Source organism: Gymnodraco acuticeps, unplaced genomic scaffold, assembly GCF_902827175.1.
Source record: "Gymnodraco acuticeps unplaced genomic scaffold, fGymAcu1.1, whole genome shotgun sequence".
In the NCBI taxonomy this organism is placed as follows: Eukaryota; Metazoa; Chordata; class Actinopteri; order Perciformes; family Bathydraconidae; genus Gymnodraco; species Gymnodraco acuticeps.
This window is the reverse complement of record NW_022991761.1, coordinates 147010-162404: the sequence shown is the minus strand read 5'-3', so window position 1 is coordinate 162404 and position 15395 is coordinate 147010. Positions and strand designations below refer to the sequence as shown.

General features: G+C 38.0%; 1 protein-coding gene across 1 annotated transcript; it reads right to left on the bottom strand.

Moving 5' to 3' along the window:
* Positions 1-679: 679 nt before the first annotated feature.
* On the bottom strand, positions 680-11982 carry LOC117535037 (T-box transcription factor TBX3-like). Its single transcript, XM_034199356.1, has 7 exons — positions 11486-11982; positions 10658-10925; positions 9785-9931; positions 8711-8787; positions 7096-7190; positions 5894-6321; positions 680-979 (listed from the first exon to the last, which is right to left on the bottom strand). Exons 1-7 carry the CDS (start codon positions 11911-11913, stop codon positions 680-682), a joined length of 1743 nt encoding a protein of 580 aa, XP_034055247.1. The 5' UTR covers positions 11914-11982.
* Positions 11983-15395: the final 3413 nt, after the last annotated feature.

Sequence of the window (15395 nt, the reverse complement as noted above, 5' to 3'; positions counted from 1 at the left end):
CCCCCACAACTCATACCCTTTGTATTCACAAACAACAACAACCACACGATCATCTCGTCATGCAGCAAATTAAACAGAATCCACAAAACAACATGGCCAACACAGAGAATTCACCGACCATCAACACAGTGGTGCAGCCTGCCTCTCACGTTCCCTTCACAGCGGCACATACTACATCATGACACTTTAGGACTTAATATGGTTCAAACATTTTGTAGGAGGCAGCAAACATTATCATTTCTACTCTACAGTCGGCATTTTAACACGAGGCCTGCCTTCCTTTTGGAGCAAGCCTCAAGTGGCCCTTCGATGAACGTGCAGTTATTGGAACTTTCCTGTAGGCTTTTAATAAGGAAATTCACCGACCAAAACTATTTTGTGTACGATGCTGTAAACATTTGTATTTCAGTGGAAAAAAATACTTAGTTTTAGCTTTATTTTTTATTGGAGTCCTGTGGAAGTTGTTCCTTTTCAAGTAAATGTGAGTTAAGCTAAGGTTGAGCTTTATCCACCCACAATGAAACTTCACCAATACACACTATTGGGTTTTTACAAGACCATTTTCAGACTTTACCAATACTTGATGTACTATCATAGCAAGTGAACAGCCTTTGGATTCTGAACATAGGGTTGAACATGCAGGGACACTTTAAGTCAGCAGTAACTGCTCTCAGTACTTTCACCCTGTTTGCGACTCGTCTTGATTGCAGTCAGTTTCAGCGTCTTCTACTGAGTCCTGGTCTGTTTTGGGTAGCATAAGCAAATTGGGGGCGAGATATTTCAATCCACCACCACCCAAAGCAGGAACAAAGGAAGACATCATAGGAGAGGGGATGTAATCCTGAGTGTGGATGCTTGGATATGCTCTGAGATCCACCCTGGACCGCACTGATGGGAGGAGGTAATGGGCTGAGGCTGCAGGGAAGCTGGAGTAGGGATAAAGCAGAAAGCCTCCAAAGTGTGAGAGGCCCACCAGGTCCTGTGAACAATGGAAAAAACAAGAGAATATCACTTGATTTTTAGGGAATAAGTGGTGTGGACTCAAGAACTAAGTACTACACTTCAGTCAAATGCCACAGTAATGGTGCTTATCTACATATTTCTGACAGCTACTCTGACTTCAAATTAAGAACATAGCATTAACAACAATGGTGAGTTAACGAAATGTATAACAGTGAGCTAATGAAGCTCTACATCAGGGGTGCCCACACTTTTTCAGCTTGGGAGCTACTGTTAAGATGACCAAGCCCAAAAGATCTACCTACAGGGCCGCCCCTGCCCAATCTGTGTCGCGGGGGGCACAATACAACTCAGACTAGCTTACCTGTACGTCAATCAAGTGGCAAATGCCATAGTAAGGATGGATGACAGGCTAACTTTAAAATTGAAAAAAAAAAACGGCTGTGATCGACGTATTGGGCACCCCTGCTCTACATCAACAGACAACAACATTAAAATGCTGTCTGCACTCAAAAAACTGAAACATTGACTTTAAAGGTATCCTATTATACTATTTGTAGGCATACATTATAGGTCTCAGATATATAAAAATATATAAAAACATGTCTATGAAGTGTTTTACTCAAAATACCAAACAGATCACCCATTCTAGCCATGCCTCATACCCCTCTATTTCAGCCCTGTTACTAAAGAGCTGATTCTGGGTACTACCCAGATACTCAGCTAAATGCTGCCGTGATTAAACGCCATATCATGTTCCAAACCACATCAAGGATTGTTGGGGAATAATTTGCTTAGGCATTCAACCTTTGACACAGTTCATAATTTTCCTCTTTTCACTGTCTCCTTTCCCATGGCATAGGCCCGTGACTTGTCTTGTGAATTCTCCGGCCGAAGCTCCAAATAAACCGTCAGTGTTTGCCATCAAAGCTCCAGCTCTCCTCGTGTCTCTCTGAGTCCTTTTTCCAATTGGTTCAGAAGTTTCCCCCACAAGGATTATTTCTGAAACAGTATGGAGCTCAAATGCTTTTTCTCTTGCAGGTTTACCACAAGGGGAGTTCCTTTTTATATCCTGCTTTTTTACACATACTCTCTCCAGTACAGCGTTAGCTCTGAGTGTTAGCGATGCCTGCTAATGTAAACACAGATCATATTACGTTGCAAATTGTTTCTGATAGCGATGTTTCTGATAGGGCCGTGGGTCTAAAGCCAGCCCACATTTCCAATATTACGTCATATCGGCAGCAAATCTGGATCAGCTCCGTTGTACCCCCGTTTTTAGAGATGTGGGTACGAAGGAAAAGAGAGAGGGTTTTATTTTCTGACACTTTGTGAGTTCTCTGACACACCGGGGACACATTTATGTATACAATAAATAAAAAAGTGCATTTTGCATGATAGGACACCTTTAATTAAATGTATTATGTCAACAAATGTCACATAACTGTAGTTAGTTCAAAGCAATAATGTTAAGTTGAACCCAATATTTTTAATTTAAACATTATTAAATATTATTGCTTTCAACTATAGTTATGTGAAACTTGGTGACATAATACATTTAATTAAAGTCAATGTTTCAGTTTTTCAGTGTACTAACTAATCAACAGATAGTTTCTCAGTATTAAAGTAATTCTTCAAATAATAAGTGTCCAGCATTTAAAAATGTGTCTCGACATTATCGTTCCTCCTGTTAACATGGATGAACACCTTTTAAACATCCAATGCTAATCATAAAAAATGTCTAAAGTAGGCGGTTGATAAATATGTTCTCCAAAGTTGAACAAAAGTTAATATTAGGCATCAGATACATTATTCAGATGAACACTTTAAAGTATTACAAAATGTCCTCTTTGTCCTTCGGTACGGCCTGAGGCAACACACTGACAGAATTCTGTACTAAAAAACCATAGCTTTAATTAGAATGTAAGGAACTTCTCCTTCACTACATTTGAAAGGCACATTGTGTAGGCTACTTTTTAATCTTACTTTTTACAAGAACCAATAAGATTGCAAATTAGGAAAATGGGCGAAAAATATCCTTTTGAAATCTTAATATTAAGTTGAATTAGCTTCAAGTCGACTTACTACAGCATTAAAGCGCTTTCACATTATTATGCATTGTTTATGTAACAATTCTAATAACATGTTATAGTGACTTTAATACCCTTTATTAAACGTAAGTTACCCTTTGAATGAAGGTGGCCCATCAGTGGGAAAGCATGAAAAATACACTCGGTTATATATTAAAGTGATCCCATTCAGCAGCTCTCTATCCGTCTGAGCTGGTGTCTGTTTTAGAAAAACTCAGTTAAATTTGTTTGGAAAATAACAACGAGGCTCCAGGCTGTCCAAACGTCTTCTGTAATTCGGTAAGCCATAGGTAAGCAAAAGTGTGTATTGAAAAAACGGAAACGTTAACTTTAATTAATTGTATTTTGTCAACAAATTAGGTTAGTTGAAAGCAATAATATTAAATAACAGTGGTGACTTCCTGATTTTAGCAGCTTCAACCTTATCAACTTCTCACAGTAGCCTACTTCATCTTAATTAAGTTCTCAGGTAATCATTTCGATATGAAATCCTCTCAGCAGCTCCGGCGCTGCAGTACCTTTTTCTATGTCAATGGTCACTGTTAGAGGGCGCTGTTTCACCGAAACCTATAATAATAATAATAATTCACCATGTGTTATGGACAGAATTGAATTGGTCTGTTTATTGACTTAATCCAAGAGATCAGTTTCTGTAGAGATTTGTTTTAAAATAACTTTATTTTATGTTTTAATTTATAGTTTTCTTAAAATAGTTCTCTATATGTTTATAATTCTTGTTTTACTTTGACCAGACACCAATGCACCACGACACCAAGTCAAATTCCTCGTACGTGTTATGGACATAGATATGTCTCATAATTATTTGTGTGAACATAAAAATAATGTGTGTGTAAATATGTGATTTGTAAATGTAAAACACCTTCCACAAATGCATTTAAAATATTTGCAAACTCACAAATAAATGTGCAAGTGTAAAACGGATCTGCAAATACGCAAAAGATTTTCACAAATAAAAAAAAGATCTGTGAATATCTCTTTAACATTTGCAACTTTCGATCAGGCATTTGTGAATCCATTTTGTATTTGTGGACCAAAAATGCGCTTGCGGATCTCAAATCTCTGCTCGCGGATCTCACATTTCTGCTTGTGGATCGTCTTTTTACACACACGGAATTTGAGACATATTTTCCGCCGGTCTCGGCTAAAATCTACTCGCGTCACTGGGTTATTTTTCGGAAACCACGTGATGGCCTGCTGATGACGACATTTCCGCATGATTTCAAAGTAAGAGCATGATGGTTTGTTTAATGCTCAGTTTTTTTATTATAATGAACAGCGGAACGTTAGATCTATATCTAGATCATATCTATGTCCATAGTGTCAACCTACCTGGTAATAAACCAGCTTCTGATTCTGATTTGGTATCTTTCAAAGCTCCTTCATTTAAAAACTGGTAGTTAATGTAATGAGGAGCATTGAGATTTGTATCCTATGTTTTAAGGAAAAATAAGTTTTATATCGTGTATGAAAAATATTATTACTTGAGAACACACATTTGAAAGTGTGGGTCAATTTACCCCACTAATGGCACATTTCCACCCCAGCGCGGTTTAAGCGTTTTTGGTTGCGTTTCCACTTGCCGTAGTTCCGGCTAGCGGGTACTTTTTCACAGTTTTCTGGCTTTCCAAAATCGAGGTTCTTTCCGGGCCAACAACCAGGCTGAGTCGGGCTGAGTATACTAAACTAGAGAGAATCGCTGGCAAGGGGGCTACAACTAGGCCTACAACAAAATGAACATATTTGACCGTGATTTAATTGTAATACACGTTTCAAAATGATGCCGAAGTAACAACATACTGATACCGGTTAGTAAACACCATGAATTAATGCTTTGACAAGTCTGCAGACAGACGGCAGGCGAAAACCCTTTTAAAATGCATGTTTTCTGAATGGAGATCGGCTAAGCTAACGCAGTATATGCTCCGACCGTCCACACTCACAACAACGGCCTACAGACATAAATAAACCAGTGACTGTATCCGCCATGACACAGAGGCCGTTTCTCAATGTCGAGTACACATGCTGCAGAGCCACTATTTCAAGTATACTACGTCAGAGTGGCGCAGAATGCTGGGCATTTAACATGCATTTAAACAGTCCTTCGGCGCCACTCAATGACGTAGTATACTTGAAATAGTTGCTCTGCAGCAGTTTTACTCGACATTGAGAAACGGCCAGACAGTCTGTGGTTTGTACTTGTTTATCCTTTGTCTAGTTGCTGAACAGATATGAGGAGCTGTGAGCTCTGAGTGCTAAGAGCTAACGGCTGATGTTGGTTTTGTGTTTCGCATTGAAGATGACGTCACGGCTCCGCCTACACTGCGTTACTATAGTTACTGCCCCAGTTCCTAAACTGTAATGGAAACGCAGCATAAAGTGAGCCTGGCCTACTAAGGCCTAACTATACCGTACTAAGCCGAGCGAGGCCCTGCAGTGGAAATGCGCCATAAGAGTAGCAGCTGAGTGCAAAATGTTGGGGTCTTTAAAAATGTGGCCACCTGAACAATATACACTGAAAAAACTGATACTATTAAGTTTAAATACACAATATTTGCTATACTTAATATAATTGCTTTGAACTAACCTATACATTGATGTGAAATCTGTTGACAGAATACATTTTATTAAAGTCAACGTTTCAGTCTTTCAGTGTAGTTAAGACCTGTATGAAGATATTAAGTGGTATTGCTGCTTTTAGTTGTGATCTGAATTCTTCTTCCAACAGTCACAACATTGTTTCTTTACAATTTAAATGTAAAACTGATGAGCTCTTTGAATGAGTTTGAAAAGATGTGTCACTTGTTTGTGGGTCGTCTGCATACCGGTGCGTGCTGTTGGAGGCCCGTAGGAAACCCTGACGTCCCTGCAGCTCTGACAGGGGCTGCCTGCAGGCTCAGCCCCCCGGGCCCTGCTTGGCCCAGCGGGGCACAGCTGCTCCAGCTGTTCACCTGAGCAGAGAGGAGAAGACTCCTCGGATCCCGCAGTGGTCCGTTATAATCCGCTGGGTAAACACAGCAGTGTGCTAAACCCCTGCAGAATGGTTCCTCATCTGAGTCCTTTGGCTGGCAGCGGCCCGCTCCATCAGCTGACATGCTGAGGACACGGCTCTGTCGGGGGTCCACTCCTCTCTGAACTGAGGTCTGAAGTGTCCGACCTGCTGTGGAAACCTTTGGCTCGGATTCTGTGTCCCGCTGTTCTCCAGGATTGTCCTTTACATTTTCCTCTTTGTCACTCTCACTTTCATGAGCATCTTGGAAGAAAATAAATACATGGGAATGTCAGTTTGATTCATGTTTTTTAGATGAAATAAGCAGTGGTGTAAAGTCACTAAGTACATTATTCAAGTAGGCCTACTGTAGGCCTACTTTTTGGAGGTACTTGTACTTTACTTGAATATTTCAATGTTGTTCTACTTTGTACTTCTACTCCACTACAGTTCAGAGCTAAACGTGCACTATTACTCCACTACATGGATTTAATCCCTTTAGTTACTTCACAGATGTGGATGAATGATGTGAAATATAATCAACTCGTAAATCAGACTTTAGTTCCACCTGGAGTAAATCCACAAGCTACCCTGCAGTATACAAAGTCATTCAAACTAGCTGCACCTTTACCAGCTTTGAGAACACTTTCATGATCAATCATTATAAAACATATATATATATTATTCTGAAATGGACCAATCTGCACAATGACTATTTTTACTGTCGCTACTTTCACTATATTTGATGATAATACTTTTCTACTTTTACTTGAGGAACATTTTGAATGCAGGACTTTTACTGAAACAGAGTATTCCTACACTCTGGTACTTCTACTTTTACTCAAGTACAAGATCTGAGTACTTCTACTTTTACTCAAGTACAAGATCTGAGTACTTCTACTATTACTCAAGTACAAGATCTGAGTACTTCTACTATTACTCAAGTACAAGATCTGAGTACTTCTACTTTTACTCAAGAACAAGATCTGAGTACTTCTACCACCTCTGAAAATAAGCATATTATGTGTTTTTTCATACCTGAAGATTTGGAATTGTCTGAACTTTTTACAGATTCTGATTCCACGTCAGCCAACCGCATCTCTTTAGACCTTTGTGATGAATGTTGTAGTTTCCTGGTTTAACATATGAAAGGAACATACATTACTGAAAATACCTTTGTAGGGAGAAAACAACCTGAAACATAAAACTGCTGATGATTTACATAATCATTTTAGATTCGCTTTGCAAACATCAACCAAGTAGAATGGATAGTTTGTCCAGCCTATCTGCCTGTCGACACAGTTTGAATGCATTATAGTTTGTCTTTCCTGTGTATAAAACGGACTAGATAATACTGGGCACAGAATCAGAACCAGGACCTATTGGTCACACAGCAGGGACATTTACAGCGTCGTAGCAGCAAGGTAAAGAGAAAAGGCAAAAGGACAGATTTGCATATTTAATAACTAGTTACATGTTATTAAGAATATAGACACCTAAGTTAAACAAATAAGTACACCAAGGTCAAAAGTAGCATTATTGTTTCAAGTAAGTGAACATACAAAAGTATTGAAAAGGCCGGTAGCGTTATAAATTGTACAAATGGTATATGTATGTATTGTACACAAATTACATTTAAATACAAATTAAATTTGGGAAATTAATTAGGCACTTTATAAACTTGTATTTTGATGTTGGAACAGTTACTGACAAACAACATTTAAAAAAGAAGTATTATTAATTCCCACCGATTGAAAGTACCCAGCACTGACCGAATGCAACTCTGCTGATTATCAGAGCATCTCTAAACGGACTATTTCAAGGTTCAAGGTTCAAGGTTCAAGGTTCAAGGTTCAAGGTTCTTTATTTGTCATACGTACATAGCTACAGAGTAGTTATATCTTAGGTCACAGGCTGCTTTGCATTGTGTGCTTCTATTGCACTTCATTTCAGAGGGAAGTGTACTTCTACACTGCAGCCATTTGATCTGAAATGTAGAATCTAGATTTGGGATGTTTTCAATCCAAAAATAGAATAAATAATGATGTACTTTAAATAATATTAATGATAATAATAACACCTATTATTTATATAACGCTTTTTAAAGTTTCTCAAAGATACATGTTAAAATGAATTATACTAAAAAAGACATACCTAAAACATGAAACAATATTAATTACACGTTAAAAGCAGCTCTGAAAAGTGAGATTCCACTTGAGATTTGAACAAAGAAAGATAATAATAATAACAAATAATAAGAATAACAATAACAAATAATAATAATAACAAATAATAATAATAGAATAACTGTTGAAGCTTTTGATTTATATTATTTAATAGTAAAACATTTATCTTTTTGCTTTATGATAAATGTAGATTTATTTATAGAGTTATTAATTTAGTTGATTGAAGTCGTGTTATGCTTTTATTTTGACGGCAGCTTTGTGCAGTTAAATAACATAATAACACAAACTTTTGATTTGTTACATTTAGCATGACAACAGCATATTTGACGACGTGGCTTTGGATACGTCTTCCAAGGCAGCATTGTGAGCCTGAAGCTGGACAACAACTAAGAAACAAACCCCATAAACCAAATGTGGCTTTTGCGTGCTGTCTCCGGATCAAGTTATTCAATGAATTCATAACTTGCCTCTTTTCTCTTCTTCCGTTGCCCGTGTCCCGGAATCCCTTAGCGAAAGGATTGTTGTCTATTTTCAGCTGCGTTATCTGAGAAACAGGTAGAGGGGAGAGCAGAAGCCTGTTATTATTATTATTGATGTCACGTGGTTAAAACTTCTTATAAATAGTTGAAAAAGACGTTTAAAGGTGCTTTCTTTGTAAAGTCAAAGATTCAATGAGAAACTGAAACGTTGACTTTAATTAAATGTATTATGTCAACGAATTTCACATAAGTGTATTAGGTTAGTTGAAAGCAATAATATTAAGTTAAAAATGCAAAATATTAGGTTCAACTTAATAGTATTGCTTTCAACTAACCTTATACACTTATGTGAAATTCGTTGACATAATACATTTAATTAAAGTCAACGTTTCAGTTTTTTCACTGTTCTAAGGCTTTGTTGTCATCCGCAGCAGCTAATGAATATCTAAAGTCTCTGCAGCAATGCAACATAGTTACATTTAAGAAATCAAACAATTAAACACATTTATAAAGCAATAAGAATGTGCAAGATTATGTTTCAAGACCAATGTGAAAGTAATGAGAAGTGAAAAAAAAGAAAATAGATTCAATAAGCTAAATGTTGCAGAGAATGTTGTCAGTGACCAAATAATGCAAGTCTATTCATGTACATAACATAAGAAGAGAATGTAAAATGAAATACTGTACATTGATTGGAGCAAACAAATGACTGCAGGCACTTCAGAGCTTCTTTGCAGTCTTGTGCAATAAACCTATAATGTGCATTTAGACACTTTTCTTGCAATGCTGTGCAATCACCTTTATGTGAAAAACATACATTGTTATAATTGTCCCAACATTTGTCTTAATGTCTCAGCACCTAATTATGTCCCCTATATGTCACTAAGTGATTTAAGTTGCTGCTCCTCATTTTCAGCCACTGATGTTTTTGTCTTTATTTTAATATATTTAATAAGTTATTCTTTATTATTGCGTGCCTTTTTTGACCTGCTGTAACGCTGTAAGTTTCCCCGCTGTGGGACTAACAGTGATTCTGTTCTGATCATAAAGCAGCAGCTGCACCTTGTCGTTCTGGTAGGCTGTGACTGCGATGAACTGCGTCTCGCTGAACACATAGGTCCTGAACGTGCTGTAGGGAAGCTTCTGGATGTCAGGAGCCTTCACTATGTGGAATCTCGGCTGGTATTTGTGCATGGAGTTTAGAATGGTCTGCAAGTACAAATCACAAGTTAAAACCAGTGGTGTAACTCATACATTTACTCAAGTACTACGTTAAGTTACTTTACTAGAGTATTTTCACATTCAGCTTATACTTATACCCACATGTTGTAGGCAAATGTTGTACTTTTTATTACACTACATTTATTTTACATGTTTTACAAATCAAGGTTATTAATACAAATTATAAATCAACACATTATCATACATTATAGGTTAGGCTAGCCAACAAGCTATAAAGTAATTAAAATAAACCCCACCAAGTACAGTATTGAAGTGATGAACACATTAATGCACCAATCATTTTAATCAAATCATTTTAAAATAGGCCTTTATGCATAAGAACTACTTTTGGTACTTAAAGTATATTTTGATGCATAAACTTCAAATGCATTACTTTGACTTGCAAAGGAGTATTTTTACACTGTGATATTGCTACTTTGTTAATTATCAGTTATTTTTCCACCTCTGGTTAAAACCATATTTAAGTATGTTTTTCAACAGGTATAAAAAGGACATGGCGATTTAGACAAGAACTGAAAAAGATCAACATGCTATTACATTTAAAATGATTACTTCATGTATCACAGCAGAACGAATATTTAAATGTTTGAGAACAGCCGATCACCACAAAGGCCGTCCAGCGCAACTCAGCACATTTCTGACAGCATATTATTATTATTATTTATATTCAGTCATTACACAATGCACACATACAAATCCATGCTTGTCGGAGATGTTGTTGGTCAGTTTAAGTTTGTGGAAGTTGACCACTTTGGACATCCACTGCTCGCCCGTCGCCGGACTGTCCGGGTGGATGTACATGCGTTTGGGCATCTCCGGGTCCGCCTTCCCCGCCACCATCCAGCGGGAGTTGTGGAACTTAAATCTGCAGTCATCCGCCGCCACGATGTCCATCAGAACAACATATCTGGCTGCTCTGTCCATCCCGGTGCACCGGGCCTTCAGCGGCGGGAACATGCGCCTGCAGGGAGAGGGACACCGGCGTGACGCAGCACTCACTACTGTCCGTACTGTGGAAATATTACCCATGTACTGCACCATTGTAGTAAAGTAACTAAGGACATTTACTCAAGTACAGTTCTCAAGTAACTTGAGTATTTCTACAACACCACTACAATTCAGAGGTAAACTGTGTACTTTTACTTTACTTCACAGATGTGGATGAATGATGTGAAATCTAATCAAGTGTTAAATCAGACTTTAGTTCCACCTGGAGTAAATCCACAAGCTACCCTGCAGTATACAAAGCCATTCAAACTAGCTGCACCTTTACCAGCTTTGAGAACACTTTCATGATCAATCATTATAAAACATATCATATATATTATTCTGAAATGGACCAATCTGCACAACTTTTACTGTCGCTACTTTCACTATATTTTGATGACAATGTTTTTATACTTTTACTTGAGTCATTTTGTGATTGCAGGACTTTAAGTTGTAACAGAGTATTCCTACACTCTGGTACTTCTACTTTTATTAAGTACACATCTGAGTACTTTTCCCACCCATGTACTGTACCTTCCAGATTTTGTAATGACCATTTCAGTTCCGAATTTGTGAAACTGTGTCCAAAGGTTTTTGGCTTCCAAATAAACTTTCGGTTCATCCTCTGTCAGTCCTCTTTCCTCCAGAATTCCGGGAGGCCTGCACAGAATCTGCTCCGGTTGCGACTGGAGTGTCACCGGGCGCGCGCCGGCATCCAAACCCGGATCTGTTGAGCTCCGGGAGGCTAGGGCCATGGCTGAGAAGAGCGAAGGTCCGGACAAGATGGTCCCGTGGCGGGCTGAATCTCCGAGTCTGGTTGGAAAGATTTGTGGTTCCTCACCTGGGACGCACGGCTCCGAGAAGCTGCGCATGGTCTCCAAAGTAAAAGTAAACTTTACGCACGACTTTTGTTTGGTTACATAACGATAAACGTATACATTGCTGTACTCACTAAAACTCATTAAAGGTAGAGGATTCAATCATATTTTAGATTTCTTTTTTGGATGTTGTGCTCAGTGCGCTCGGACGCCTCTGATGTGTCCGAGATGATTTGCTTCTTGGCACGTTTGGACTGGAGTATGGCACCGAGCAGTGGGCGGGGTTTCTCTGTTACTGAGAAGCGCAGGAAAATGCTGCCTTAGTCACGGGCTGATTAAGCTGTTTGCAGAGTTGGACAGTAACTAAGTACATCTACAGTACTCAAGTGCTGTATCCAAATACAACTGAGGTACTTTAATGCTACTTCATACTTCAACTCCACTGCATTTAAAAGGCAATTAATGTAACTGTACTCCACTATATTTATACAACGGCTTTAGCTACTTTTAACAAAATGCATCTCTAAACATTTAATTAGTGGACGAACTCTTTAAGTCACAAAAGAGTCCAATTATTTAAGCATTTTACAAAAAGTCAGTCAGAACTTTGTTGTCTAGTATAATGCTCCTTGATGCAACAATATTATCTAGAAATGTCACATATATAAATATAATCATATACACACATAAACGCAATTTTTCTGCACAATAATTACTTTAGCTTTTTATACTTTAAGTACATTTTGCTAATAATACTTTTGTACTTTTACTAAAAATGTGATGTATGTTGGTCATTTTGAATACTTCTTCTACCACTGGCTGTAGGATAGTTATCAATCAATTATCAATCAATGATTAAATACACTCTGACACATATATCCACAACTATCAGCAGCAAAGCAATTTCAACTAGTGCTGTTCTACCAACTGTAATAAACACAATAACACATCAATAATCATGTTCGAGTAATTTACTATATATTATTATGAATGGGCCATATGCATAACAAATACCTCTACTTTTGGTACTTCAAGTATATTTTGATGTCGATACTTGAATGCAGGGATATTATGTGTGGCAGAGTATTTTTACACTTTAGCAACTACTTTGACTTTAGTACAAATATGTGCCCTCTCTTTTAATTCAATCAACCAACCAAGGACTGCGGATAAGAATTAGCCCTGTATGGCTACATTTAGCATATTCATAATGGACTTAAGCTCATGTTATTAACGTGCATTGGGAAAGTGTTTTTTTACTTATTGTGTTTTTTATTATTTATAAAAAAATTTTTAGTATGTACTCTAAGTGTATTCTCTTAATGTTCTCTGCACTATACTGCTGCTGTTGTAATAATGTAAATGTTCCCCGTTGCAGGACAGATAAAGGAATTCCGATTCTGATTCTGAAGTAAACAAAGTCCAATGGAGGCGTTTCAAGTGTGTGGGAGAGAAACATACTCTGGAGGGAACACAGGGATTTTAGCCTTTGCAGACATTTACATGCACACAAACCTATAATACACTACAGGAAGGGGAACCCCTAAAAAGCATGATAGGGCCCTTTTAACTTATCATTAAGAAGGTTAAGTTTGATGCACAATGGCTGTAGAATACTGACACCATCCATGGTTGCCCTGTTAGGTCTGACTTTCTGTCCTTCTTCTAGCAACCCTGAGTCTGATCATCTCTTCTGATGAATCCTCCCGCGCAGAGCTGTGTAGAGACAGTCTGCAAGGATTCAGATCTGTGGAGGTGAAGCTCTGCCAGCGATTGTACCGGCTGGATTAGGCCCTGGGTTTGGTTACAGGTTTTTTATTGCTCGATGGACAGCGTACGAAGATCCCAGAGAAAGCTGTGTGTGAGTGAGGGCAGCAGGTTCAGGACAGTCTACTGCCCCCCCGCCATGAGCAGCGCTGAGGGGCTGGACAGTCAGTCACAAGAAGGAGGTGGTGCTCAACTTCAAATCACATCCAACTAGGGTGAAAAAGGTAATTGCTCAGTGACTGATACAACAAAACAAATATCATGTTAAAGGTTCCAGGATGTGATTGTATTTGTATTATTTATATTTTATATATAATAATATTTTATTCAAAGAAGAGTTTCACTCAAGACATTCTATTACGTATACGTTGGAAGTTATGTTCACAACTGTGATAAGTAAACTGAAAAAAATTACGACTTTAATTAAATGTATTATGTCAACACATTTCACATAATTGTATTAGGTTAGTCGAAAACAATAATATTAACTTTAAATACAAAATAGTAGGTTCAATTTAATATTATTGCTTTCAACTAAGCTAATACAGTTATGTGAAATCTGTTGAAATAATACATTTAATTAAAGTGAAAGTTTTTTGTGTATATCTTTTTTTATGTATTATGTTCAATTGTTTGTCTGTTTGTTTATTACATCCATTATTACTTTCAAATGTCCACTACAGTATGGTTAATGTTTAAGAGGTTATGGTAAGTAAACTATCATTATAGTTATATAGCTCAAACACAAGGTTCAGCTTTGGGAAGGTTTGTGGTTATGGAGCCTTTTTTTGTATCCTGATTACGTATCCCAATTAGAATACAATCTTTTACTTACCAAGCCTGATTATGGGTATTCTATGCGTCACTTTAAGTCTAGGAGGAAAGGATCACTGGAATAACAAAGGTTGGTTTCTCTGGCCCTGTTGCATTCATTCTGATCAGATTTGTTGTCAATCCAGTCCATACAACATCACCATAGTTAGGAAACCAAACAATTATCTAAGCAGGGACTACTACCTGCTCCTGCTTAATAGACCACATCAATCAATCAACCAATCAATCAATCAATCAATCAATCAATCAATCAATCAATCAATCAATCAATCAATCAATCATCAATCAATCAACCAATCAAAGTTGATCTATATAGCCCAATATTACAAATTCTTCATTTGTCTCACAGGCTTAACAGTTCGTGCAGAATATCAAATACGAATACGGCATAACCTTTAATGCTGACAACCTGCCGGGTGACAGACACACACAAAAAAACTCCTGGGACGCTGCATGGGTTAGTAGCTTACATATTTGGGACATGAGAGTATCGTACAGAGAAAGAGAAGAAATAAGTAAGGTGTCCCCCGACAGTCTAAGCCTATAGCAGCAGAACTAGGGCTGATCCAAGGCAGCAGTGTGAAGCCGGAAATGTTGAGTACCCCAACGTTTTATAATATAAATGTATAGTAGGGGTCCCCACTAGTTAGCATCCAGCAGTTTCTATGTGCTAGGGACCCGTAGAGTACTCCACAGAAGAGGAGCTTGATAGCAGAAGGCTCTGGGTCCCATCGTACTTTTAGAGACTCTAGGAAAAACCAACAAACCTGCATTCTTGGAACGCAATGCCCTAGTGGGGCAGTAGGATGGTGCCTGCCCCTTAAGAGCTTTGTAGGCAATAAGAAGGATTTTAAATGTTATCCTGTATTAGCGAGCCAGTGCAGAGCAGCCAATACAGGAGTAATATGGTCCCTTCTCCTTGTTCTTGTCAACACACGTGCTGCAGCATTTAGAATCAGCTGAAGCGACTTAAGAGACCTTTTGTTACAGCCTGATAATAAAGAGTTATAGGTCTCGGTCCTCTT

What these genes read in the sequence shown, in the direction of transcription:
- LOC117535037 (XM_034199356.1), bottom strand. Translation starts at nt 11,913, where the DNA reads ATGAGTTTTAGTGAGTACAGCAATGTATACGTTTATCGTTATGTAACC. An exon ending in AGACAATTCCAAATCTTCAG is followed by an intron (nt 6,322 to 7,095) that starts GTATGAAAAAAC and finishes TTTTCTTCCAAG; the next exon opens with ATGCTCATGAAAGTGAGAGT. An exon ending in GCCTCCAACAGCACGCACCG is followed by an intron (nt 980 to 5,893) that starts GTATGCAGACGA and finishes CATTGTTCACAG; the next exon opens with GACCTGGTGGGCCTCTCACA.